The sequence below is a fragment of the Sorex fumeus genome, unplaced genomic scaffold (genome assembly GCF_029834395.1).
Source record: "Sorex fumeus unplaced genomic scaffold, SorFum_2.1 ptg000130l, whole genome shotgun sequence".
Lineage (NCBI taxonomy): Eukaryota > Metazoa > Chordata > Mammalia > Eulipotyphla > Soricidae > Sorex > Sorex fumeus.
Window position 1 is genome coordinate 4,135,723 of NW_026606187.1, and position 25,084 is coordinate 4,160,806.

Consider the following 25,084-nt stretch of genomic DNA (forward strand, 5'->3'; position numbering starts at 1 on the left):
AACTAGAAATTTCTTAACTATGTTTGGTGGAGTTACACATCCCTTCTAAGACTCCACATCAGCCAGCCAAGTCCTCAGCAAGGAAATAACAAGTGATAGTGGAAAAAATGCATGAATTAAAGAATGTAACATCTCAGCTGAAAACCTGACTCTGCAATGTGAAGATCTGGGTGATGCCCGGCAAATTACTGAATTTTCCTGAACCGTCAAGAAGTAATTTATAACCACCATACATGAACACTGGGCACTGCCCATGGCACACTGTAGGCAGGCAACAAAGAGTGGTTTGGGGGGCTGGTGAGACAGCACAGCAGACAAGACACTTGACTTGCACGCAACCAACCCATGTTCTATCCCTGGTACTGCCTATGGTCTCCCAAGTCCCAGCACAAGTGATCCCTGAGCTCAGAGCCAGGAGCTCAGTCCGGTATGGCTCCAACACCAAAATTTTAAGAAGATTCTCATGTCACCTTTCTTCTAAGCCCAATGTGTGGGCTGGTAAGAAAAGCTTTTAGATCCCTGGCTGTTAATACTAAAAATGCAATCATGTAAACATCTAATTGGCTTTATTAAATTATTCAGCAAGTAGAAAGGAACCCTAAAGAGATACAAAACGGAAAGCGTGGGGCAGGAAAGATATAGCTCAAACAGGTGGGCATACCAGGAGGTCTAGGCTTAATCCCTGGCACTAATGCTGCCCAGGCACTCTTGGGTGTGGCCCCCAAACCAAAGGCTTTCCATGGCTAAAAGATGGTGAGATGGAGGTGGGGCGGGGGTGGGGGGTGGCAGCAGGGGAAGATAGTGCAGGAAAGGTTGTTTTTTGGTGGGAAGGGGCTTTATTGGCCAAATTACCTCATTAGTGCTGAGTACAAAAACAACAGTTTGCCTCTTTAAGGTTATGTTTCTGGGAAATGTTGAAACTACTAAATGTAGATATTAAATTTTGGCTTTGCTGACAGGGATTTAGCACAGGTAACCCCATCTTGGACCTGCTATCTCAAACAGGTCTGCCACCAACCTGCTGTGGAACTTTGAACTTGGGTTCATTTTTCCAAGTCTTCATTTCTGTATCTTTAAAATGGTGATATTGAGGTATCTAGCACATAAGATTGTTGTGAGAATTTCATTTTACATATATCAAAACATTTAAAAAGATAAAACTTTAAGAAAGTGGTTCATCAAATCTTGAAAGCAACAAGCTGCAGAGATGCCTCTAGACCCCACAAGCCCAACAGAGCCCCAAGCAACGGAAAACCTCCAGAACCCAATCACCACCATGCTCTCAGCTGGACCCCACAGACTCAGGACAAACCTCATCCAGGAATGAATCTGTTGAAAAACTCAGATATGTAGGTATTGTGACCAAAATCTCCAGGCTTTCATGGGGTCAGGGGTTATAGATCTCCCCTCACCCCCCTGTTCTTCCTGGAGCCTGGCAGTCACACCCATGAACTGCCTCTAATTAACTAAGCTCATTAACTGGCCATGATCCAGTAACTCAAAATAAATCTTGAAAGAGCAACAAGCTGCAGAGATGCCTCCAGTCCCCAAAGTCACCATCCAGTTAAAAATTTAACTCCAGCTCTATCACCCGATTTAAAAAAAAAATGGTTGTAGAGCAACCAATCTCGATAAAGAAAATATTAACACACAAGGCTTAACCTGTAACAACACGCCAGTACCCTCTCATACAAGGGGTTAATTGCTCTAGGATGAGATACAATAGACTTCACATGCTTTTTTCTAAAGAAATCTTTTTTGATCACCTTTAACAAATTATAACAAGTAATACAAAATAAAAATAAATTATTTAAGGCCTGCTATTAGGCTTGGGTGGTGATTGGGAAAATTGGAAATAATGGTGGTGGGAAGGTATAATGATGCTGAGATTGGTGTTGGAATACTGAATGTAATAAATCATTGTGAACAGAAAAAAATAGTCCAAGTCCCTTTGGGTCTCAGAGAGGTTCTTGATATTAGCCCATGCAGATAAACTAAAAGAAACAATTGAAAATCAGTGGCAGTTAAGAAAGAAGAGAAGGAAAATAACCATAAGGGAAGTTAGCAAACAATTACAAGTCCTTGTTGGAGAATCCCACTGCCTGTGTTTTAATCAGACTTTTTTCAGTAACTGACTTAGTCTCTGTGTCATGCTTTCTATATACATACAATGAGAATAATCATAACTACTTTATAGGACTGCTTCAACATCCCTGGCTCATAGAAAGTGACTAATTAATATGTTACCACTCTCTTCATCATTATCACCACACCACGTGACTGTCAGGAAAGCTAGGAGCAGACACTTGGCTCGGGGCAGCAGGACATGCTTTGCCTGCAGAAGCCCCAGGTATAATCCCTGCCATCACAGGTCCCAGAGCGCTGCTCAGTGTGGCCCCAAAAGGAACAAAAGAAAGCTAGGTTGTGGGCAACAATAGAATGCCTTTTATTTTCAATTAGTCATCCAGCTGACACAATGACGCTACCCCCCGGTTTATCCAGTGTTTCTGGGCCCTGTCTGTTGGGAGCTCAATGGAGAGAACGTAGTTGGTGGAGTGTCCTGTGGTGGAAAGGATGCCTCTGCGGGCACTTGTTTTGTAGACTGGACACAAATAAACGTTCTCATGAACGAATGTGGAACTTTCCCCGGGTTTCAGCCAAATGATGGGCAAAGAATCATAGAGGATTTTGGGGAAAGATTCCTCGATCTGCATAGTTACCCTGTCCCAGCGAGCACCTTCTAAGAAAAGTCCCTTTATGTAGGCCCCATCTTCCGGGTTACTCTCCATTGTCGTTTCTTGTGTGGTGACCTGAAAGACAGGAAGCTGTGAGTAACATTTCCTCCCGTTTTCCTAAACGGGGCAGTACTGAGAGGTGAGAAAAGTACAATTGGCCAGTACTGTCTGCCTTATCAGTATGCATCTTCCAGGACAAACACTGCTTCTGCCTATCATGCTTAGGTCAGGTTTGATTCCGAGTGAGTGTTCTGCCCTAATATAAGGTGAGCTTGGAGAAAGCACTAAAGTAGGAGTCAGGATGCCACATGAATTATAACTAGCTTGGTGGCTTTACATAATCCTTCCCCTTTTGAGACCTGGATTCATTTTTTTTTTAAAGTAAAGGATTAACTAATTAAAAAGACAACAGTAACTTGATCATTGTATGACTGAAGCAGGAAAGTTTGTAAGTCTGTAACTGTACCTCATAGTGATTCACTAAGAAATAAAAACAAAACAAAACAATAACAGTACAATGCAAGGAGAAACAAAGTCTTGATAGGTAGTTTTTGTCAATTTTGAGTGTGTGAAAATGCCTACTGTGATCAATTTCAGGCTGCCTACTGGTAATTATTGGTTCTGGCAAGCTAATATAAACCAGTTCAGCCCACCACAGTTTAAATTCAGAGATGTTAGACTCACCCTTCAGGTAAATGCAGAAAATGAATCAGGTGTAGGGGAATCAGATGGGGGTAGATTATGGTGGGCCCATGCACATGATCTATTTAAAATCATTTTTGTGATTAATCTTTGTTTATGTGAACAGAATTTTTCCCCAATTGTACTCTACTTATTTCTAAAATTAGGAAAGACTAATAATTTTTATATAGTTACTCATATCTAATCACATTACAGATCCTTTTATTTATCTTAATAGGTGTTACTTTTTGTTTCCTCATATTTCTCGGGACATAATCATTTCCGTGAAGGATAGTTCTGCTTTTCTTCGCAACATTTATCCCAATTCTTTTCTTATTGCATTAATTTTTGCTTAACAGTATCTTCAAAGGCCCATCAAATTAAGTTCATTCATAAACTAAATTAAAACCTAAGGCAACCAGTTTGCAGTCTACTCTAGATGATTGCTTTAAATTTTAAATTCTACAGTGTTTTACATAACAGTCCATCATACTTCTTTCCCTATGTGGATAAAATGATTCTTCCAGTTCTTTTGACATCGTTTACTGAAAATAAGAGTCCACCATCCTCAACAGACAGTGTAAGCTTTCTTTTTTCTTGGTAAAATGGCGGAAGTTTTCCTTTGGAAATTTTTCTTGATAGATATATAGAGACAAAGCTTTGGCAATCCTATGATTCTGTCAAGAATAAGTTAGAGCTACTTTAAGACATGATCAATAGAACATTTTTGTCATTTAAAAAGCATTCAGGCCTCAACACTTCCAAATGTTTGAGCTCAGAAAGAAATGGGCAACACTGATATCTCTGATGGCCGTTGTGGCTAACCCAAAGTACTCCTACCTCAAACTCAAATCCAATGTGGTCGATGGGGATGGTGTACTTCCGGGAGTAATTCTGAGACACGCCAGTCAAAAAGGACTGTGTGAAGTAAAATCCAGAGATCCAAAAGACCACAGGGGGCCCATGGTCAATCCATTCCTGGAGAGTTGTGGAAATAAAAAATCCACAATGAACATCACATCAAAGATAGTTCAATCAAAGGCAGGTAATAGAAATAAGTCTCATAAAAATTCTCTCAGGACCAGAGAGATAGTGGGGAAGGCATTTATATGCCTTGCATTAAATGACCCAAATTTGATCCCTGGCACTGCATATGACCTGCTGTCCCCCGCCAAGAGTAAGCCCTGAACACAGAGCCAGGAGTATGCCTTGAGCACCACCGAATATGGCCCCCAAACAAAACAAAAAATTCCTCTTAAGGGGGCTGGAGCAATAGTGAAGCAGGTAGGGTATTTCCCTTGCATCTGGCTGACTCGGGTTCAATCCCTGACACCCTATATGGTCCTCTAAGCCCTCCGGGAGTGATCTCTGAGCACAGAGCCAGAAGTAACCCTTGAGCACTGCCTGGTGTGGCCAAAAAAACATAACAAAAATTCTCTTGAGGTAGGCTAACCTTCTCTTGGTTTAGCTTATAATTTTGACCTATGAAATAAAAATATTACTTAAGAGGAAAAAAAGCACACTGGGTCAGAGCAATAGTACAACAGGTAAGGGACTTTCCTTGAATGTGTCCCACCTGGGTTTGATCCCCAGCACTCCATATGGTCCCCCAAGTACCGCCAGCAGTGATTCCTGAGTACAGACCCAGGAGTAATCCCTGAGACTGCTGGTTGTAGCCCCCAAACAAACAAAAAAGCACAGGTTTTTTTTACAGACTGATGTCAGTATGGGGCTGTGCAATGAAAATATGTGACTTGTCTACACTGAGCAAGTCACTCACTTCCAGCATGGTTGCCATGCAGAAATGCACGTCCATCATCTAGGGTTCTCCTTTTTTTTGGAAAGAAAAGAAAACAAGTCAAGCCTAGATTTTTATGCATAATAAATAATCCAATGTTACATGCACGCTCAGAACAAGTTGAATTGCCAAGGAATCAAACCAAATATATCTAGTAGCCAAATAAGGCCCATTAGCCAACAGTGTGACTTGAATTCTTGTTCCTACTTCTGTGTTCCTTCTGACCTCAGTTCTGAGGAGAGGGAATCCTAAGGGTCTCTGTCCAGGATACTCCCTGGCCACGTGCCTTCTCCCTCCGCCTCTTATCTGTCAGTTCAGGATTTCCTCTCCACCTCAGTGAGCATTCCAGGTAACATCCTGCTTCCCTGATTCTCGATACCTGGAAGAAGGCCAGGCGTGCCAGTAGGTCAGCTACATAGCCCCCGAGGGGCTTGAGAGATGGGTATGATTTGGACATCCACATGCCTGGCACTTTGCCCATGATCATACTATTGAAGACATCCTCCAGCTCTGAGGACATCAGGACCTGCCCTTTGATGGCCCGGCCAAGATCAATGAGGCTTCTGCGAACCACTTCAGTTAGCCTGTAAGAACAAACAAACCAGCTCAATCTGACTTTCTCAGGGTCATCCCCACTACAATGATTCTAGATCTCCTTTTATTTTTAACACTTCTCCCTCCCGCTCCCCACCTATTCTTTTAAAAGGTAAGAAAATTTATATTCTAGGTAGGAAAGTTATAAAAACAAAAAATATATATATCAATCACTCATGATCTCATCACCTGCAAATAATTTTGAAAATATTTTGATTTTTCTATAAACCTTTTCAATCGCATACTATATTATATTTTTATAGTCTGTTTTCTCTCCACACACTTGGATGAGCTTCACGCATAAAAGAACTGGCAGAGGAACCCAGGTGTGTGGGACCCGGGGCTGAGATCTCCAAGTCTGCACGGTTTGGGACTGGACCTGCCAGTGCTAGACAGTTACACCCAACAACTGCTGTGTAACCCCAACAACAGCCAGGATCCAGAGATTATCACACTCAGCTCCCGGAAGCTGAGACATCTTATCATCTTATCATCTCATTCTTACTTTGAACAAACTGGCAGGCTACCGAATGTAACTGGCCCACACGGCAGAGTCTGGCAAACTCCCCGTGGCGTACCCAATATGCCAAATACCAGTAACAATGAAGGGTCTCATTCTCCTAACTCTTGAATATGGCACTTTTTTAAAAAAAAATCTCAGGGCTAGGACGAAGGAGACGTTACTGGGGCCTGCTCAAGGCAATCGACGAATAACAGGATGGTTGTGATATATTGTGATTGTTGTTTTTCTCTCAGTACCCAGACAACATATTTCCAATTCATTAGAGACCAAAATCATCTCTTTTCATGACTGCAATGTTAACTATTCCCTATTGATGAAACGTAACTTCTAGCTTGTTGTGACTCACTGGAACATCCATCCATACCAATCTTTAGAAAATTTTTTTATCATTTTTGTACTAAAAGTAGGATCTAGGTCAAAGTGCAATGTGCATTTTTAAGAGTTTTGATCCGCACTGCCAATGTTGTTCTGTTTGTAGACTAGGAGCAAAGGCACATCTAGCCAAGCCCTTCAGGAATTCACCTGAGAGTGCCAAAGAATATGACAATAGGGAGAAAATGTCATCTCCAGGGACTTAAGGAATTCCAGTCAAATGGACACAAGAACGGTCAAAAGCAAAAAAGGATTGCTGAGTATCTAACCCCTAAATTCATTTGATGAGAAATTTAAAGTCCAAACATTTGCTGTATGTGCTTGGCAGAAGAGTGAAGGGGCTGTACTAACATCTGAGGGACAGACCATGGATCTCTATTAACCTGAAGACCTACTTGCACATGTTTTCTTTCATATACAGCTATAAACTCTTCTAGTATCAAGGTTTATAAGCACCCAAGAAGAAACATTTGTCCCAAAAGGCATACTGAATTAGAAACTGAACATCCTTCTACTCACTGGGGCTCCTCATACCACTGGGTAAAATTAAAAAAGGAAAGATATATCTCTAGATAGATACATACATAGACACAGGTGTGGATATACAGTGGAGAGAGGAGTATGTGGAACCACTTGCTAATGTGACTAATCTTGATTGCCACTGGAAAATAAGATTACTGCTGACTTGTCATTTTATAATTCAGCAGCTACTGGTAACGGATAGTGAAGGACCTTGGAATAACCAAGAAAGACCTGTAGTAACCATAGGGGAGAATTATTAACAGAGGAGGAAAGCCATTAGACCTCATATCTGGGTGAAGAAGAACCAAGGCATATGACTCAGTAGTTCCACATCTAGGTTAGCACCCCAGTCTTTGCTTGGTCACTTTGCTTGCTTACTCTCTTAAGTGTCTAGAGAGTAACTCTAAAACTGGGGAAGCCAAGGAACTCATGAATGATGTTCTTCAGTATTCTTGTTGTTCAGACACAAGGGTTGCCCTAAAGCTGAGCAGTGAACTGTGAGGCAAAAGGAGGCACAGAGTATTGGCATCAGCCGGAGTCTTGAACTTGGAGGCAAAGTAATGAGTCTCCTCATCTGGCCTAGATGGTCTCTGAGAAGCCTTTGTTATTTAGAAGTCAAATCTAGGTGATTCCAGAGGGTTCTATGGTATAATAACAGAGGAGGTGAGGGGGAGAGAGAACGAATCACAACACTCCCTCCCTACCTCTATGGTAGACAGAGGTAACTAATGAACTTCTCACCCCTTTCTACATTTATCCTGACTTGTATCATGGCTAAGTTACATAGGTTCTGAAATCAAATAACCAGGGTTCAAACTCAGTTCTGCTACAAAATTATCAGTATGACCACGTGAAAGTTATTTAACCCTCTTAGGTTAACATCTGTGAAACTATAACCATAGGATTACTAACTTCATATTCCAAAAGAGTTGGGATTGATGTACAGTGCTTGGAATCATATCTGATACTAAGCTAAGACTCAATAAAAATAGACTCTAATGATTACTCTTATTATGTGACTGGTGTCATAACCTCATCTTATGGATGTCAGGTGACATAATGAACAGGAGAAATAACTGTGGACATATACATGCTGATGGGGCAGACCAATTCTTTCGTATAGCAAATCCTTAGCAGTGTCCATCTCAGTTGCTGTCCAGGAGATGCAGCCCCCTCATACTCCCACCTCTTGCTGACCGTAACAAGACCATCTGACCCACCTGTTGAATCGGATGAGCTCCTGCCGCAAGACTGTGTTCATGGATTCCTCATAGACCACCGGGTACATGTACATAACCATTTCCAGGTCAAAGTTGTTAGGAAGTTTGGAGAGTATGTCCTGGGCCAGTTCCTCAACCACTTCCTTAAAAAGCAAGCAGCAGAGGTGAATGAGAAGACAAGGGATAATTGGCAGTGAGCATGTGTCTTCTTTGTGTGTGTGTGTGTGTGCGTGTGGTGCAGGAAATCAAATTCAGGGCCGCCCACATGCAAGGTCAGCGCTGAGCCACAGTCCCAGCCCTGAGAATTTTGTAAACATTATCTGTTGAACCTTCTGAGAATCCTCTGTAGAAACCAATTATTTCCAAATAAGAAGCTGCTGCTGCCCCCACCCCACCCCCCAACACTTGTACCATCATTCTTTCTCCCCCAGCCCCATTAGGAAACACATCACTCCTTGCATTAGAAAGTGAAAAGGCATGATACTCTCCATGTCCATCAATCTATAAGCAAATTTCATGACTTTATTTTTCCTGGTGGATGCATGATGGACATGAATAATATCGTGCTGAGTGAAATAAGTCAGAGGGAGAGGGACAGACAGAGAACGATTGCACTCATTTGTGGAATATAAAACACCATAGTATGCAATGATTACCCAAGGACAGAAGAAATAAGGGTCAGGAGGAAGCTTGCCACAAGTGGTGTCGGGTGGCGGGGGGGGGGGGGGGGGGGATGGCAGCTCGGATAGAGAAGGGACTTCTATGACAATGGTAGTTGAAAATGATCACTCAGGACAAGAACTGAGTCCTGACAAACATGATAACCTTTCAGCGTTTGTATTGCAAACCATACTGCCTAAAATTGCGGTGGGGAATGTGTCTGCCATAGAGGCAGGTGGAGGAGGGGCGGTGGGCAAGAGGGAAACTAGGGTGGTTGATACATTAGTGGAGGGACAGTGTTGGAACATTGTATGGCTGAAACCCAATCATGAACAACTGTAACTGTGTATGTCGTGATGATTCAATGAAAAAATAAAAGAAGAGGAAAAAAAGAAAGAAAAGTGAAAAGGCTGAGTAATGCCCTCCCACCTTGGTTGGTTACAGGGGTAGCCTGAGGATAGTTCTGAGGTCTGTAGAATTCCTATCCTATCTTAAGGACCTCTTGAGAGTGAAACTCTCCCATGACTCTCCCAGTCAAGCCCTTAGGACGAGCTTCCAGGATAGAGCTTTCAGTTCCAGTAGCAAAGACGCACTGAGCAAGAGAAACCCAATATGACAGCATTAGCAGGAAATGATCACTCTGGATAAGAACTGAGTGTTGAAAGCAGGTAAAGGGATAGACATGATATCTTACGGCATCTATATTGCAAACCATTCTGCCGAGAGAGAGAGAGAGAGAGAGAGAGAGAGAGAGAGACAGACAGACAGACAGACAGACAGAGACAGAGAGAGAGGAAAGGTGCCTGCCATAGAGGCAGGCTGGGGAGGGGGGTGGTTTCGGGGGATGAGAGGGAAACTGGGAACATTGGTTCTGGGAAATGTACCTGGTGGAGGGATGGGTGTTGGAACATTGTATGACTGAAACCCAATCATCAACAGCTTTGTAATGCTTTAATCTCACAGTGATTCAATTTTTTAAAATTAATACATTAAAAAAACAGCAAGTGAAGAAAACAAAAACCCAGGGCAGTGAGCCTCCATGAAAAAGCCAGGCCTTCATGTAGGAGAAGGCCTTAAGGAATTAGGAGGGGTACAACTTGGGTGGGTTGGAGCGATAGCACAGCAGGTAGGGCGTTTGCCTTGCATGCAGCCAGCCCGGCTGAGCCGGGTTCGATTCCTCCGCCCCTCCTGGAGAGCCCGGTAAGCTACCGAGAGTATCTCGCCCACACGGCAGAGCCGGGCAAGCTACCCCTGACGTACTCGATATGCCAAACACAGTAACAACAAAGTCTCACAATGGAGACATTACTGAGCCTGCTCGAGAAAATCGATGAACAACGGGCGGACAGTGACAGTGACAGTGACAGTGACAACTTGGGTGAGGAAGACCAAAGCTGCCATTCACTGGTTCTGTGAGACAGGAGCCAACACTTCTTCCCACTGCGAGGGGAATGAATTACCAGGCCTTGGCCAAGGCACATCAACCACTCACATCTACTACCGCTTCTGGTACTAGCAACCAAGTTTCTAAAAACAAATACACAAGACCTTCATCTGAGAGGGGGCAGGTATGGAGAGTAAGATGGAGACGGGAACGGAAGGAAGTAGAGCACATGGCTGAGGAGGAGGGGGAGGCTGCAAGTTTATAAAGGCCTGGAAGAGGCCACTTCCTCAGAGAGACTATTTTGCTCTCCTCTGAACTGAGATGGACAAACCAGGTCTAACCAGCTGGTCACCAGAGGCACCCAGAAGGATCCGGGACACAAAGCACATTATGCTGGGTCAGATGGCAAAAAAGTCACTCTCTTCCAGCTGGGACCCCTTTTGCCCTTTCTTTCCTCTTGAGAAAGTCTCGCGTCGGTGCTCGTTAAACGCTCTAACAGCCGCAGCTGTGGCCCCCTTTCCTCAGCATGCTCTGGGGAGAACCTAAGAAGTGGTTGGCTTTCACTTTCTTTTTTGTGGTTCTCCTGAATTTATGGAGTGACTATCGGTTGACATTTATCGCAGTGCTGCACAGTCTTTTTAGGGCAGTGGGGAGGATTTGAGCCACAGCTGGCTACACTCAGGGCCTCTCCCGATTCTGTACTCAGGGATCACTTTTTTTTTTTTTTTGCCTTTTGGGTCACATCACACCCCGCCATGATGCACAGAAGTTACTCCTGGCTCACGCACTCAGGAATTACTCCTGGCTGCATTCGGAGGACCATATGGGATACTGGGAATCGAACCTGCATCGGCCGCATGCAAAGCAAATGCCCTACTCATTGTGCTATCGCTCCAGCCCCTCGGGGATCACTCTTGATGGTGCTCTGATGTGAACCCACCTTAAACTAGGGCCCGCCATTTGCAAGACAAACACTTCACCCCTGTTCTAGCTCCAGCCCTTTTTGTAGATAACTTTAAGTAAAAGAACATTAGTTTTAAAAATCAGGGCTGGAGTGATAGTATAGGAGATAAGCTCTTTGTCTTTCATGCAGCTGACTTAGTTCTACTGGAACCCGTTAGGGTCCCCCGAGCATAGCCAGTAGTGGTCTCTCAGAACAGAGCCAGGAGTAAGCACTGAAAAAATCTCTGGGGGTGATTTAAAAACCCAAATAAATAAATAATGAGACACACTAGTTTATTTGATTGCTGAAATAAAGAAATATGATTTTTAAGTAGCACTGTAGCACTGTCCTCCTGTTGTTCATTGATTTGCTTCAGCAGGCACGAGTAACATCTCACAACAAACTGTGAGACTTGTTGTTACTATTTCTGGCATATCAAATATGTCATGGGTAGCTTGCTAGGCTTTGCCGTGTGGGTGAGATACTCTCAGTAGCTTGCTGGGCTCCCTGAGAGGAGCAGAGCAATCGAACCAGGGTTGGCTGCATGCAAGGCAAGCACTCTACCTGCTGTGCCCATGATTTTCAAGTATGCAAATTTAAAAAGATCATATAAATGGAGGGGCTGGAGAGGTGTCACATAACTGGTGAGAGAACATGGTTTGCATGCAGAAGGCCCAGCTTACATTACCAGCACTGCATGGTCCTCTGAGTGCCACCAGCACCTATGCTGGGAGTAACCCCTGAGCACTGCCAGGCATGATCCCCTCCAAAAAAATGCATATAAATGGAGTTGAGATAATATGTGGGAACAGCAGCAAATCTGATGAGGCAGACATAGGCCAACCAATACTTTGGAAATATAGGTGCTCTTCCAGCTTTATATTGAAGATTCTCAGCACTTCACACCAAAGCACCTACTTCCTGCCACAGGGATCTGCCACGTCCCTGTGGGCATCTGCTTTGCTGGTCACCACCAGAATCCCATGTGCCCACTACAAAGAAACAGACTGGGAAACTGAGACATTTCTCTAGCCCCAAGCCAGGTTACCTGAGAGGACTTGCCACTCCCTCCTGACTTTCTCGGGAGGGTCAGCAGCACCCCTTGAAACAGCTGGTTGGTTTCCTGGTTGTCCTTGGTGATATCAGCGTTCTCGTGGAGGCCGAACACTTCTGGGTGGGCGGAGATGGGCAGGTTCCTGAGATAGTCAATATATGACTGGAAAGAAAAGCACCAGTGAACACAAAATTAGGGTCACAGAGTCCTCAGAACTCTCCAGGCTTGGCCAGGTCAGACCCAAGCAGGAATAACTCTACAGCTCCACACAAGCCACACACACACACACACACACACACACACACACACACACACACACACATACACACACACACACACGCACACATGCACACACATACATACATGGACATACACGCACACATGCATGCACACACACACACATGCACACACATGCTCACAAGCCCGCTCGCACTCTTGGCAAACACATTCCAAGTTTTTCTTATACCGTTTTTGGAAAAATGACTCTGAAGTCAGAAGGACAGAGTACCACCCCTCCCACCCTGGCTTCCTCTCAGCTCCCCACTGTTTTGACTTTGGAATTAGACAAAATGAGTTTAGGTCCCAACTCTGACAAACTGTGTCGCCATGAGCTAGTCACTGGAAGTCCCAGTCCCCTTATCTGTCCATGAGATGATAAATGAGGTTCTAAGAAAATAAGGCCCTGGCAAGTAACGTGCTCAAAAACAAATTCATGCTCCCTGGACTTCTTGTTTTCTGCTTCCCTTTCTTCTTTTCCCACATAGTTTTCCTGTCCTCCTCTTCTGCTGGCTGCTGATCCTTTGTCTTTGGTAGCAATTTCTAGCTGGTTCACTGCTGGGACATCACATTAATGACCCTTCCTCCTTTTCCCCCAAAGAGGCCCCGTATTCTGAAAGCTACTGTCTACCAAAGACCCAGCATTCATTACACAGTCACCAGGTCTCTCCCGTAGGCTTTTTGAAATGTTGAAAACTGCTTTTGTCAGTAAGCCCCAGCCTTCTCCCGCCCATCTTGGACACTGCAGTCCCTGGCTGTAAGAAGACCGCCAAGTCACTGTAGAGGGGAGAGGAGGCCCCCTTCCCTGCCCCTCACCTGGTAGGAGCCATGAGGAGGGATGTAGTAAATGTCTCCAGGTGCGAGGTAGTAATTGTCCTGCTCTATTTCCTTGCAGTAGAACGTGGACAGAAGAGACAGCAGGAGACGCCTGTCTTTGTCATCGGTCACTCTGCCTCCGTAGTTACATTCCCCTGGGGACAACGATGAAGACAGCTGAGCCCAGGGAAGGTCGTTATGAATGTGGTTTCTAACCTAAAACAGGATTCTTCTAGCTAAGGAACTCTGCCAAGACACAGGGGTGCTGAAACCAAGCTCAGCCTGGGATGAGACCAGACCTTTTCGGTATCATGGTTGCTACAGAAATAATACATATCAACTATATTAGCAAGTAGAAAACCAAGTTCAACCATGGTGGTGGGGAGGGGGGACAAACTAAGATCACCACCAAAGTAACTACTAACATTTAGGTATCTTCCAGACTGCGTGCGTGTCTGTTGGCATTACATGTAAACGGTATTTATGGGCATGTGGTTTGGGGCAAGAGTTTTGGCATGTGATAGTCATGGCTTCCCATCCCAGCTTTGCCCCTGTCTTACCAATTTCTGGCTTCTACCCTGTGATATTTATTTTTATTTTATGTGTGTAGGGGGAGGGAATTGGGCCACTGCTGCCTCTGCTCAGAGCTTACTCCTGGCTCTGTGCTCATTCCTTTGGTGCTTGGAGGACACATGCCAGGGGTTTAACCTGGGTCGATCAAATGCAAGGCAAGTGCCTTATACTCTGCACGATCTCCAGTCTCACCTTACAACATTTAATGACAGTTTCTCATTAGAAAAAAAAAAGTGGAGATAATTGGGGCAGAGTGTCTTTGTCATCAGTCACTGCCTCTGTAGTTACATTTCCCTGGGACAACAAGGAACACAGCTGAGCCCAGGGAAGGTCATTATGAATTCATACAGCAGGTAGGATGCTTGTCTTACATGTGGCAGACCCGGGTTTGATCCCTGCACCACATATGGTCCCCCAATCAATGCCAGGAGTGATCCCTGAGCACAGGTCCAGGAGGAAACCCTGAACCTGTACAGTCAGGTGTGGTATAAAAACTAAAACAACAACAAAAAAAATGGAGATAATTGCAATACCTGTCTTAAAGTTTATGATTAATAATGCTTGTCACTGTCACTGTCCTACCATTGTTCATCGATTTGCTCGAGCGGGCACCAGTAACGTTTCCATTGTGAGACTTGTTGTTACTGTTTATAGCATATTGAATATGTCACGGGTAGCTTGCCAGGCTTTGCCGTGCGGGCGGGATAGTCTTGGTAGCTTGCTGAGCTCTCCAAGAGGGACGGAGAAATCGAACCTGGGTCGGCCGTGTGCAAGGCAAACGCCCTACCCATTGTGCTATTGCTCCAGCCCTAATAATTCTTATTAGTCATTAATGTTACTTTAGTACAATAATTAATATACAGGAAGTTTTCGATTAATAGTTATTACAAATAAGTATATGTTTGCAAGCTGAGATTATCATAATCTATATTCTGGTTTAGGATATGGCACCTCCATACTCATCGTTGACATCATTTTCTTAGTCACAAGTTTCTACACTCAGATTTCTTTTATTAGTTGGTAGTGGGGGCAAGCTAGGCAGTGCTCAGGATTTACACCTGGCTCTGCACTCAGGGATCTCCTAGCAGTGGCCTAGGGGACCACACGAGCTGCCAGGGATTGAACTTGGGTCAGCTACAGGCAAAGCAAGTACCTTACCCTCTCTATGATCTCTACAGCCTTTCTACAACTCAGATTTCTGCAAAAAGAGATAGAATGAATCAACCTCACTAAAACCTCTTTCTACCTCATCCAGAATCCGTATTATGACAGTACGCTGATGCCACCTAGTCTGGGGTAGCACGCACACACATTCAAGGACTTTTCTGAAGCAGAAGTTCATCATTAATTCTGACCGGTCCAGGAACAGCAAGAGGCCGGAAACAGGAAGTATGAGCCAAGTCAGGAAAGAAAGCCTTTCATCTCCCGATCCTTACTTGGATAAGCTTAAATGTCTAGGAGGAGGAATGAGGTAGTTTGTTAAAGAAAAAGTAAGAGATTATGAGGAAGTTCAAACCAGTTGAGAATTTGAGTCCCAAAGAAAACGTCTTTATCTGAAACTAAATTCTCTAGAATCCAAAGGTTGATGTCTCCAGATCTTAAGTATCAGGTTTTGTTGTTATTGTTGCTGGTGGTGATGGTGGTGGTGGTGGTGGTGTGTGTGTGTGTGTGTGTGTGTGTGTGTGTGTGTAGTGGGAGGGCAAGCCTACTGCTGCTTGCCCCCCGACCCCCAGGAGCTGTTTCTAGCTTGGAGTTCATGGGTCACTCCCAGCTGTGTTCATGGGACTAGGCAGTGCTGGGATTGAATTTAGGTTTCCTATAAGCAAAGCATGAATTCCAGGCCTTGAGCGATCTCTCCAGCCCTTAAGAATCATTTGAACCTTATAGTTGATACATAAAAACGGTAGTACAAAGAAAGCGTGCTTTTCCCCCAACGAAGTCAACGTGTTGATACCAAAAAAGGTCCCCAAATGAAAGTGCACTTTCCTTCGGAAGATGCGCATGCAAGCTTTGGGTTTCATGTTTTGTAGAAAGGTATGTTTCTTTACAGCAATCTAGGAATCTGCTCTCTGTAGCAAGAACGCAGTTTCCTATAGGGCTCAGGGTGTATGTGCCTTAAATTTTTTCTAAATTCCTCATCCCTGCCACAGAACCGAAAGTACCAAATGAAGAATGTTCTGTCTTCCCTGGTTTAGTCCCTGGCACTGCATATGCTCCCCTGAGCACTACCAGGAGTGACCCAACAGCACAGAGCCAGGAGTAAGCTCTGAACACTGCCAGATGTGGCCCCCAAACCACTAAATAGACAATAAACAAATCAATCCCTTTGGGACAAAGAGAGAGGGAGTAAGGTGTAGACAAAACTGGTTTGCGCCCTGGCACCATATAGCATATGGTTTCCCAAGTTCCATCAGAAGTGATCCCTGAGCATGCAGTTAGGACTAAGACATGAACACTGATGGGTATAACCCCAAAACAAAACACCCCATTTTAAAAAAGAATGTTTTGACTTCAGTCTACCTAAACAAATCCCTTCCTTCCTTTACTTCCTTCCTCTCTCCCTCCTTCCCTTCCTTCCTTCCTTCCTTCCTTCCTTCCTTCCTTCCTTCCTTCCTTTCCTTCCTTCCTTCCTTCCTTTACTTCCTTCCTCTCTCCCTTCCTTCCTTCCTTCCTTCCTTCCTTCCTTCCTTCCTTCCTTCCTCCTTCCCTCCTTCCTTTTTCCCTCCCTCCTTCCCTTCCTTCCTCCCTCCCTCCCTTCTTCTATCCCTCCCTCCCTTTCTCCCTCCCTCCCTCCCTCCCTCCCTCCCTCCCTCCCTCCCTCTCTCCCTCCCTCCCTCTCCCTCACTCCCTCTCTCCCTCCCTTCCTCTTTCCCAACCTCCCTTTCTTCTTTCCTTCCCCTGTGCACCACTTTCCACTTCCTTCTTCAACTTGTAAAACTCCAACACACCCCTCAAATTGCAGTCTCTGCCTTCAGGAAATTCTCCATACACTATAGCCTTGCCTTTCTGCTTTACAAATGTTTCTTTCGCTGAATTTATTGCTCATTGGATTGTCATCTATTTTCTTACATTTTTCTCCCTTTGCAAACTATCAGCCATTAGGAGGGCAGAAATCATATCTTATCTTTTTTATTAATTTTATTACTTTTTAAAAAAAGTAGCCCAGTGAGCTTCATTAGTAAGAGCTCAGGCTTGTGGTAGGAAGAATGAGTGAGTCAATGGGAGCAGAGGTGAGGAGGGTGGAGTAGGGCGTGTATGTGTGTGCCACACGACAGCGACGAGGGCTTCGCCCATAAATACCTGTCAGGTAAGTTAGAGCATCAAAGGGCACTTCCTTGTAGTCATTCAGAAACATTTGGATCTGCCGCATACTGATCCGCAGATCAGACTCGTTGAATTCATAAGGAATATTCCAACCTGCACGAAGCAGAGAATTACAGGTTTCAGGGCTGATAACTCTTGATTTCCAGTCAGAGACCAAGATGGTGGAATATTTAAGCACCACTGTGGAGCCCCATGGATATCAGACACCACGCCAACAACTAGCCCTGACATCTTCTGCCCTGGTGGGAGGGGGAGTCACTCTGCCAGAACAAACAGCTATTCTAAAATCAATTTCCTTATGGGTCTCCCATTTGTTGTGGAAGGTGGTAGCATCCTGGAGATTATGGAGTAAGAATTAATTCACTCTCGCTGGACTACTGTGGTAAGCACAGAACTAAAAACTAACACTAAATGATCAGAGAGAGGAGTACAGGGCTCAGGCAGGCACTTGCCTTGCAAGTGACTGACCTCAGTTAAATCCCCAGCAACACATATGTGCCCCTGAGCACTACCAGGAGTTATCCCTGAGTAATGAACTAGGAGTAAGCCCTGGCTGTCCAGGTGTGGCCCCTAAATCCAAAACAAAATCACCAATGCATATGTCTAAGGCATAGTTGGAGAGTTGTACTAAGGAAGAAAGTTAGTTATGAGAATTCCCCTCTTGGGGCTGGAGCGATAGTACAGTAAATAGGGTGTTTGCCTTTCACGTGGCCGACTCGGGTTTGATTTACAGCATCCCACACAGTCCCTCGAGCACTTCCAGGAGTAATTCCTGAGTGCATGAGCCAAGAATAACCCCTGTGCATCGCTGGGTGTGATTCCCCTCCCCCCCCCAAAAAAAAAAGAATTCCCCTCTCCTTATTCATGCAAGAACTGGCCGGCCTGCCTTAAATGCCCAGTAGATCCAACAAGTGACACCAAATGTGTGAACAGGACACCAGGTAGGTGAAACCTGTGTTCATGGATGGAAAAGTGTTCCCCTAACAAAAAATCCCAATGTTGGGATATGCCCCTAGGTCAAATCGTTTAGAAGTTGTATGTAGGAGAGATTAGAGTGGGTAGCAACGCAAGCAAAATCGCACCCAGGAGAGAGTAGCCTACATAGTTCAAGGTCTGTGAGATGCCTGTGGATCGGCTTTGTGAAATACCCCAGCCCCTGCTCTTCATGAACGAACTGAATTCAGAGTGCTAACCGTCCCTAACGTCTCTGTCAACTGAAACAGTGTTCACCTGTTGGAACCAGGTCGGAGCCCAGGTGGGGGTCAGTGTATGGCATAAACGTTCTGCCTGTGAACCCACTGCCTAGGTGACCCTAACGTTTGGACAGTGCGTACATGTTAGCCGTTTTCTCTACCACTGACCCCGCTGTATGATGTTTAGTTTCCTCCTAAACACTCAATTCAAATGAAGAATGTTACAAAAGAATAAAATCCACACTCTGGTTAACACATACACACATACACACACACACAACTGGGCATTTGTGGCAACTTGCACTTTGGCAGGTTTCTAGGGGTCTGGCGTTGGTGGGAGAATGTGGGCTATGGCTGTCCCATCTGCACAGCCTTCCAGGGAAGGGGCAGGGCAGGATGGGGATGTGAAATCTCCGCTTGGAGATCCAGGAAAGGAAGAGGAGGTTGAGAAAGCATTGTGAAAAGGACAGTCGCTTTGCTTATCTAATCCAAAGAGATAGCGAGGATTTGTTCATCAGAGACAGTTTGTGGGTGAAAAAAAGATAATCCCACCTTAAACTCATGATGACAGGAAATCTGTCTCTAGCAGTCTGGTGATCTGTTCTAGCCAAGAGTCACCCAGACATTACTCACAAGGAATAGGTTATATTAATAAAGACATTTCTTTGGGGGCCTCCCCAAAAAGGCTCCTGGGGACCTAGAGGCCACTCTTAGTGGACTCAGCCTAGTGGTGTGAGCCTGACAGTTCTGATGCTCAGAGCCTGCAAGGCTAGAGGTAACCAGGGCTATAGTCAGTGGAGTTGGGGGTGCATTGTGGCGGGGTAGGGGTAGGGGGGGTAAACTCAAGGTTGCAGATTAAACTGGTAATCCTGGTCCTGCGCATGCCAGGCACGTGCTCCAGCCCTTTAAGTTATCGCCTTGCCTTTTTTTTTTTTTTAAGCAAAAGCAGGGCACATGTCGATCTGGTTCCTTTATTGTTACATTGAATGCAGAAAGCTGCCTAAAATAAAATACCTTCTGACAACTCCCTGGAAATTGGTTGATGTGCCTGCAACAGGCAAATCTATGTCAAACGAAAAGGTTCCCTAATCATATAAAATAACATAACATGAGACAGACACCCAAGAACAGTAGACACAAGGGGAGGAAGATTGCCTCATAGTTGGAAGCCTGTCTCATGAGCCGGGGCAGAAGGCAGCTGGAACAGAGAAGAGATCACTAAGACAATGATGGTTGGAGGGATCGTTCGGGATGGGAGATGCGTGCTGAAAGTAGATAAAGGACCAAATGTGATAACCTCTCAGTAATTTTATTGCAAGCCAGAATGCCCAAAGTAGAGAACGAGTATGGGAGAAATTGTCTGCCATAGAGGCCGGGGGAGGGTGGGAAAGGGGGAGTATACTAGGGACATTGGTGGTGGGGAATGTGCACTGGTGGAGGGATGGGTGTTTGATCACTGTATGATTGTAACTCAAACATGAAAGCTTGTAACTATCTCACAGTGATTCAATAAAAGAAAGAAAGAAAGAAAGAAAGAAAGAAAGAAAGAAAGAAAGTCTAATCTTCTGACATGGCAATTAGGGGTCTTGGGGCATCGTCTCTGCTCTTGACATTGACCTATTATAGAGCTGCCAGATTTACCATATAAAAATTCAGGATACTTAGTGAAATTTTGATTTTGAATAAGCAACAAATCAGATTTAGTAATACTATGGCCCAAATAGTGCATGAAACATAGCCACACCATGTTTTATTGGTGATCTTATCCAAATAGAAACAAAGACACACAGTCTGCTGCCATCTGTGTGTTCTCCCCAGATAACCCAGATACACTGTCCTCTCTTACCTAGGGGTCCAAAGTTTCTCCTCTCTTGAACGATAGCATGGAAGAAGCAAAGACCGAACAAGAGCTTTTGCCACATCACTGCCTTGTTACAGCTTAGAAAGAATGCTGGGTCCGAGATAGGGTCATTGAGGTAGGAGCGCAAGAGGTTGGCCCGAAGACCTTTGGGGGGCTCATTGGTCATCTTGACCCCATTCTGGAGAATACTCACTGGAAACTTCTCTGATGGATAGCTGGTTAACCAGAGTCTGAAAGGACAAAAGGCCCACCTAATTAGAGCAGTGTGATAAGTTATGTTGAAAAAGGTAAAAGGTAAAGGCCCTCCCGTTGATCGTCGATTTGCTCAAGCGGGCCCAGTAACGTCTCCATTGGAGACTTTGTTGTTACTGTGTCTGGCATATCGAATACTCTCGGTAGCTTGCCGGGCTCTCCGAGAGGGGCGGAGGAATCGAACTCGGGTCGGCCATGTTGGCCGCTTGTAAGGCGAACGCCCTACCCGCTGTGCTATGTTGAAAACCAATAAAAATCAGTAGCTACTATTTTAGAAGTGTCACTAGATGTCAAGCCCCATGCTAAGAGTCTGTCCCTACATCAACTTCATCCTCATTAGCACCCTTTGTGCAAGGATTTACTATCACCTTTATCAGGAGAAAGTAGAGTCATGTAGAGGTCAGATGGGCTTTCCAAAGACAGACCACATAGAAACAGTCCAACAAGACATGAACTTGGGACTCTCCGACTCCCAAGGTCCTGTCCTGTCTTGAGCACCAGGGCACAGTCGTATGATGGATTTCTTGAGCATCTACTGTAGTCAGGTACTGAAAGACTAGAATAATTGAACTCCAGGAGCGGCCAAGCTGAGCAAACAGTGTTTCCGGAATGCTGATACTCACAGAGATGCTACTGGGAGAAGAAACTATGGCTAGGCAGGAGGGAAAACACAAGTAAACAGACAGATCTAGAAAATCAAGACTCTAGGGGGGAAAGTTTTGATATATTGGAGAGAGCAGAAGTCTGCCAACTATGGCCAGGGAACTGTTTGTTTTTAAAGTGGGGCTGGGATGCAAAAGGAGAGAGAGAACACAGGGGATTGCCCTGCCACAGAGACAGGGGGGATGGGGGGATGGGGGTGGGAGGGATATTATCCATGGTGGTGGAAAATGGGCACTGGTGGAGGGATGGGTATCTGATCATTGTATAATTGAAACCAAAGCACAAAAAAATGTAAATCTACAACTTTAAAAAAAATAAAATAAAATAAAGGGGAAAAAAAAAAAGAAAAAAAAAGTGGGGCTGGGATGGGGGGAGGGGGGAGGGAGAAACAGTACAGTAGGTAGGATGTTTGCCCTGTACCCCGCTTAGATCCCGGGCAACCCATATAGTCCTTGGTGTACCACCAGGAGTGATCCCTGATAGACCCAGAAGGAAGCCCTGAGCACCACTGGGGTGGCCCAAAACCAAACAAACAAAAAGCCCGATTTTATAAATAAGGTTTCAAAAATGTTTACTCTCTGGCCCTTTATAAAATGAATTTGCTTACCTCAGTCAGAAAGGAAATGACACTGGAGATGGGCCTTAAGAATACAAAAGATTTAGGGCCAGATCAATATTATGGCAGGTCCCCCAAGAATCAGTCCTGAGAACCTCTGGGTATGAGTCCAACCATCCCCCTAACTCCCCCTTAAACCAAAAAGATGATTTTTCTCTTTAAAATATAAAAGGGCAGGGCCGCAGCAATAGCACAGCGGGTAGGGCGTTTGCCTTGCACATGGCAGACCCAGGTTTGATCCCCGGCATCCCATATGGTCCCCCAAGCACCGCCAGGAGAAATTCCTGGGTGCAGAGCCAGGAGTGACCCCTGAGCATTGCTGGGTATGACCCAAAAAAGGCAAATAAATAAATAAATAAAATAAAAAGGGGGACAGGGAGATTTAATACATATTATAAATGTTTTATTTCTTTTGTGTATGGGTGTGTGTGTGTGTGTGTGTGTATGTGTGTGTGTGTGTGTGTGTGTGTAGGAGGGGGTGTTTCTAGACACTAGGAATGGAAAGTCACCAAAGTCATACAAGAGGCGGGACAGCCAGTCTGTGGTGGGCCAGGTGGTGGGTTCAAAGGGACAGAGAAGCCATACAGTGGGGACTCGTACCTGACATCAGCCTGCAGGTCCGTGGTACTTGGCTTACTTCATACAAACCCACATAAATGGGAAACATATTACTGAAGCAATTGGCAACTTTTAGAAACTTGGACTTTCTTTTCAAACTTCGTCTTTCCATCTTTAAAATTACTAGGCAATCTTGGGCCAGAGAGATTGTACACTTGCCTTGTACGTGGTCAACCCACGTTTGAGTTCCATTACTACATATGGTTCCCCTGAGCCCCTGCCAGGAGTGAGCACAGAGCCAGGAGAAAGCACAGCTGGGTGAGCAAAGCTGGGTGTACACCACCCACTCCACTAGACAATCTCATGCCAGGGACCTGCACTCCTGCAAGCTGGCACTTAGCTATTGTGTTGGAGTAGCATCTCTTCTCCAACCGACATATGCTTGCAGCTCACCGCCGTCCCCCCCACTCTCTACTCGTGCCCAGGACTACCACACAGTGGAAAGTGGAATGTTTCTTGGCCCATCCTCTTCACTCATTTCTGTTACATGTCTGACTGCCGGAGGTACTTGTGTTTATGACTCTGGGGTTACGGTTATTACAGAAGGTTCTCAGTGTAAGCGTGACGAACCTTTTCTTCACTGAATGTGTCACTGATAGTCAATGAATCAATTCACTATCTTCAACCGAGTAACGTTAGTGGAATGAATGAAGAGTCACCTTTAAGCTTTTCCATGTATCTGACATGTGTTCTTTTTCTGATGCACTGTAGCACTGTCCTCCTGTTGTTCATTGATTTGCTCGAGCGGGTACAGTAACATCTCCATTGTGAGACTTGTTGTTACTGTGTTTGGCATATTGAATATGTCACGGGTAGCTTGCCAGGCTTTGCCATGTGGGCAAGATGCTCTCGGTAGCTTGCAGGGCTCTCCAAGAGGGGCGTAGGAATCAAACCAGGCTCGGCCGGGGCGCTGCGCCCAAAGCAAATGCCCTACTGCTGTGCTATCAATGGCGGAGTAAACCTGGTGATTCTGGGGTTAGCCTTTTGGATCAGTGCTGGGGTGACCACGTGGTGCCAGGGATCAAGATATTTTATATTCCTGGGGTTAAGATATCCCCAGTGTCAGCCTCGAGCAAGGCAAGTGCTTCAGCCCTGTACTATCTCTCTGACCCCTGCATGTGTCTTGCAGGAAGACAAATCATCTCTGGACTAATATGGCTTTGTAAATAAGCCCAAATACTTATCTATTTCCAGGAAAACATAACTAAAACGAAAACACAAACCAAGTTTTATGACAGAAGGGGGCTACACACTTTTTCTGCAAAAGACTGAAAAACAAATGTTTTAGAGGTTTTTCGAACCATATGGTCTCTGTTACAAATGCCTCTAAAACAAAAGCAATCAGAGACAATATCTGAATGAGTAGGGCTGCATTTCAATAAAACTTTACTTATGTTCGTAAGTAAGCACTAAACTGTGACATTCACATAATTTCATAGCATGATATACTGCCATTATTTGGATTTTTTTAGTCATTTAAAAATGTAAGAAATATTTTTAGTTTATAAGTTAGAGAAATAAAAAGAAGCAGGTTGGATCTGACCTAAAGGCCATAGTTGACTGATCATTGCCCTGGAATAAGAAAATCACTGAACATTTATTTGCGAGCCAAAGGGCTTTGACTTCTGTCTGGCTCATCTCATGCAAAACCTGAGGCTTAATTTGGCTGAGCTTCAAAGCTGACAAAAAATAGTTGTTTTCCATGTTGATTAAAATTCTATGGCACTCAAGAAATATAAGATAGAACAAGGTACCTAGCTTACACATAGGATATTTTTTTAGGTAAACAATACTTTAAAAATTATATCTGGGGGTCAGAGCCATAGTACAGTGGATAGGGTGTTTGCCTTCCATGCTGCTGACCTGGGTTTGATTCCTGGCATCCCAGATGGTCCCCCAAGCACTGCCAGTGATTCCTGAGTACAGAGCCAGGAGTAAGAGTGAGACTTGTTGTTACTGTGTTTGGCATATTGAATATGTCACGGGTAGCTTGCCAGGCTTTGCCATGTGGGCAAGATGCTCTCGGTAGCTTGCAGGGCTCTCCAAGAGGGGCGTAGGAATCAAACCAGGCTCGGCCGGGGCGCTGCGCCCAAAGCAAATGCCCTACTGCTGTGCTATCAATGGTGGAGTAAACCTGGTGATTCTGGGGTTAGCCTCTTGGATCAGTGCTGGGGTGACCACGTGGTGCCAGGGATCAAGATATTTTATATTCCTGGGGTTAAGATATCCCCAGTGTCACCAGGTGTGACCAAAAAAGCAAAAATATATATATATATATATATATATATCTGGAGCCTGGGAGATGTCTCAAAGAACTGGATGCATGCCTTATTTGTGGAGGAAGACCCTGGTTTCTGGCACCATGTGTCCCCCTAAGCCCTCACGGCCCCCAGTAATCAATATCTC

At 44.8% G+C, this 25,084-nt stretch overlaps 1 protein-coding gene across 1 annotated transcript in view; it reads right to left on the reverse strand.

The window, feature by feature from the left end:
• Window positions 1-2,456: 2,456 nt before the first annotated feature.
• DNAH3 (dynein axonemal heavy chain 3) overlaps window positions 2,457-25,084 on the reverse strand; it is a 213,943-nt gene continuing 191,315 nt past the window's right edge. Inside the window, exons 54-61 of the mRNA XM_056138888.1 lie at window positions 20,515-20,759; window positions 17,452-17,568; window positions 13,579-13,733; window positions 12,481-12,648; window positions 8,446-8,588; window positions 5,594-5,798; window positions 4,257-4,394; window positions 2,457-2,810 (exon numbers count right to left, since the gene is read on the reverse strand). Of these exons, the coding sequence (XP_055994863.1) occupies window positions 2,457-2,810; window positions 4,257-4,394; window positions 5,594-5,798; window positions 8,446-8,588; window positions 12,481-12,648; window positions 13,579-13,733; window positions 17,452-17,568; window positions 20,515-20,759 (1,525 nt within the window). The remainder of the gene's footprint in view (window positions 2,811-4,256; window positions 4,395-5,593; window positions 5,799-8,445; window positions 8,589-12,480; window positions 12,649-13,578; window positions 13,734-17,451; window positions 17,569-20,514; window positions 20,760-25,084) is intronic.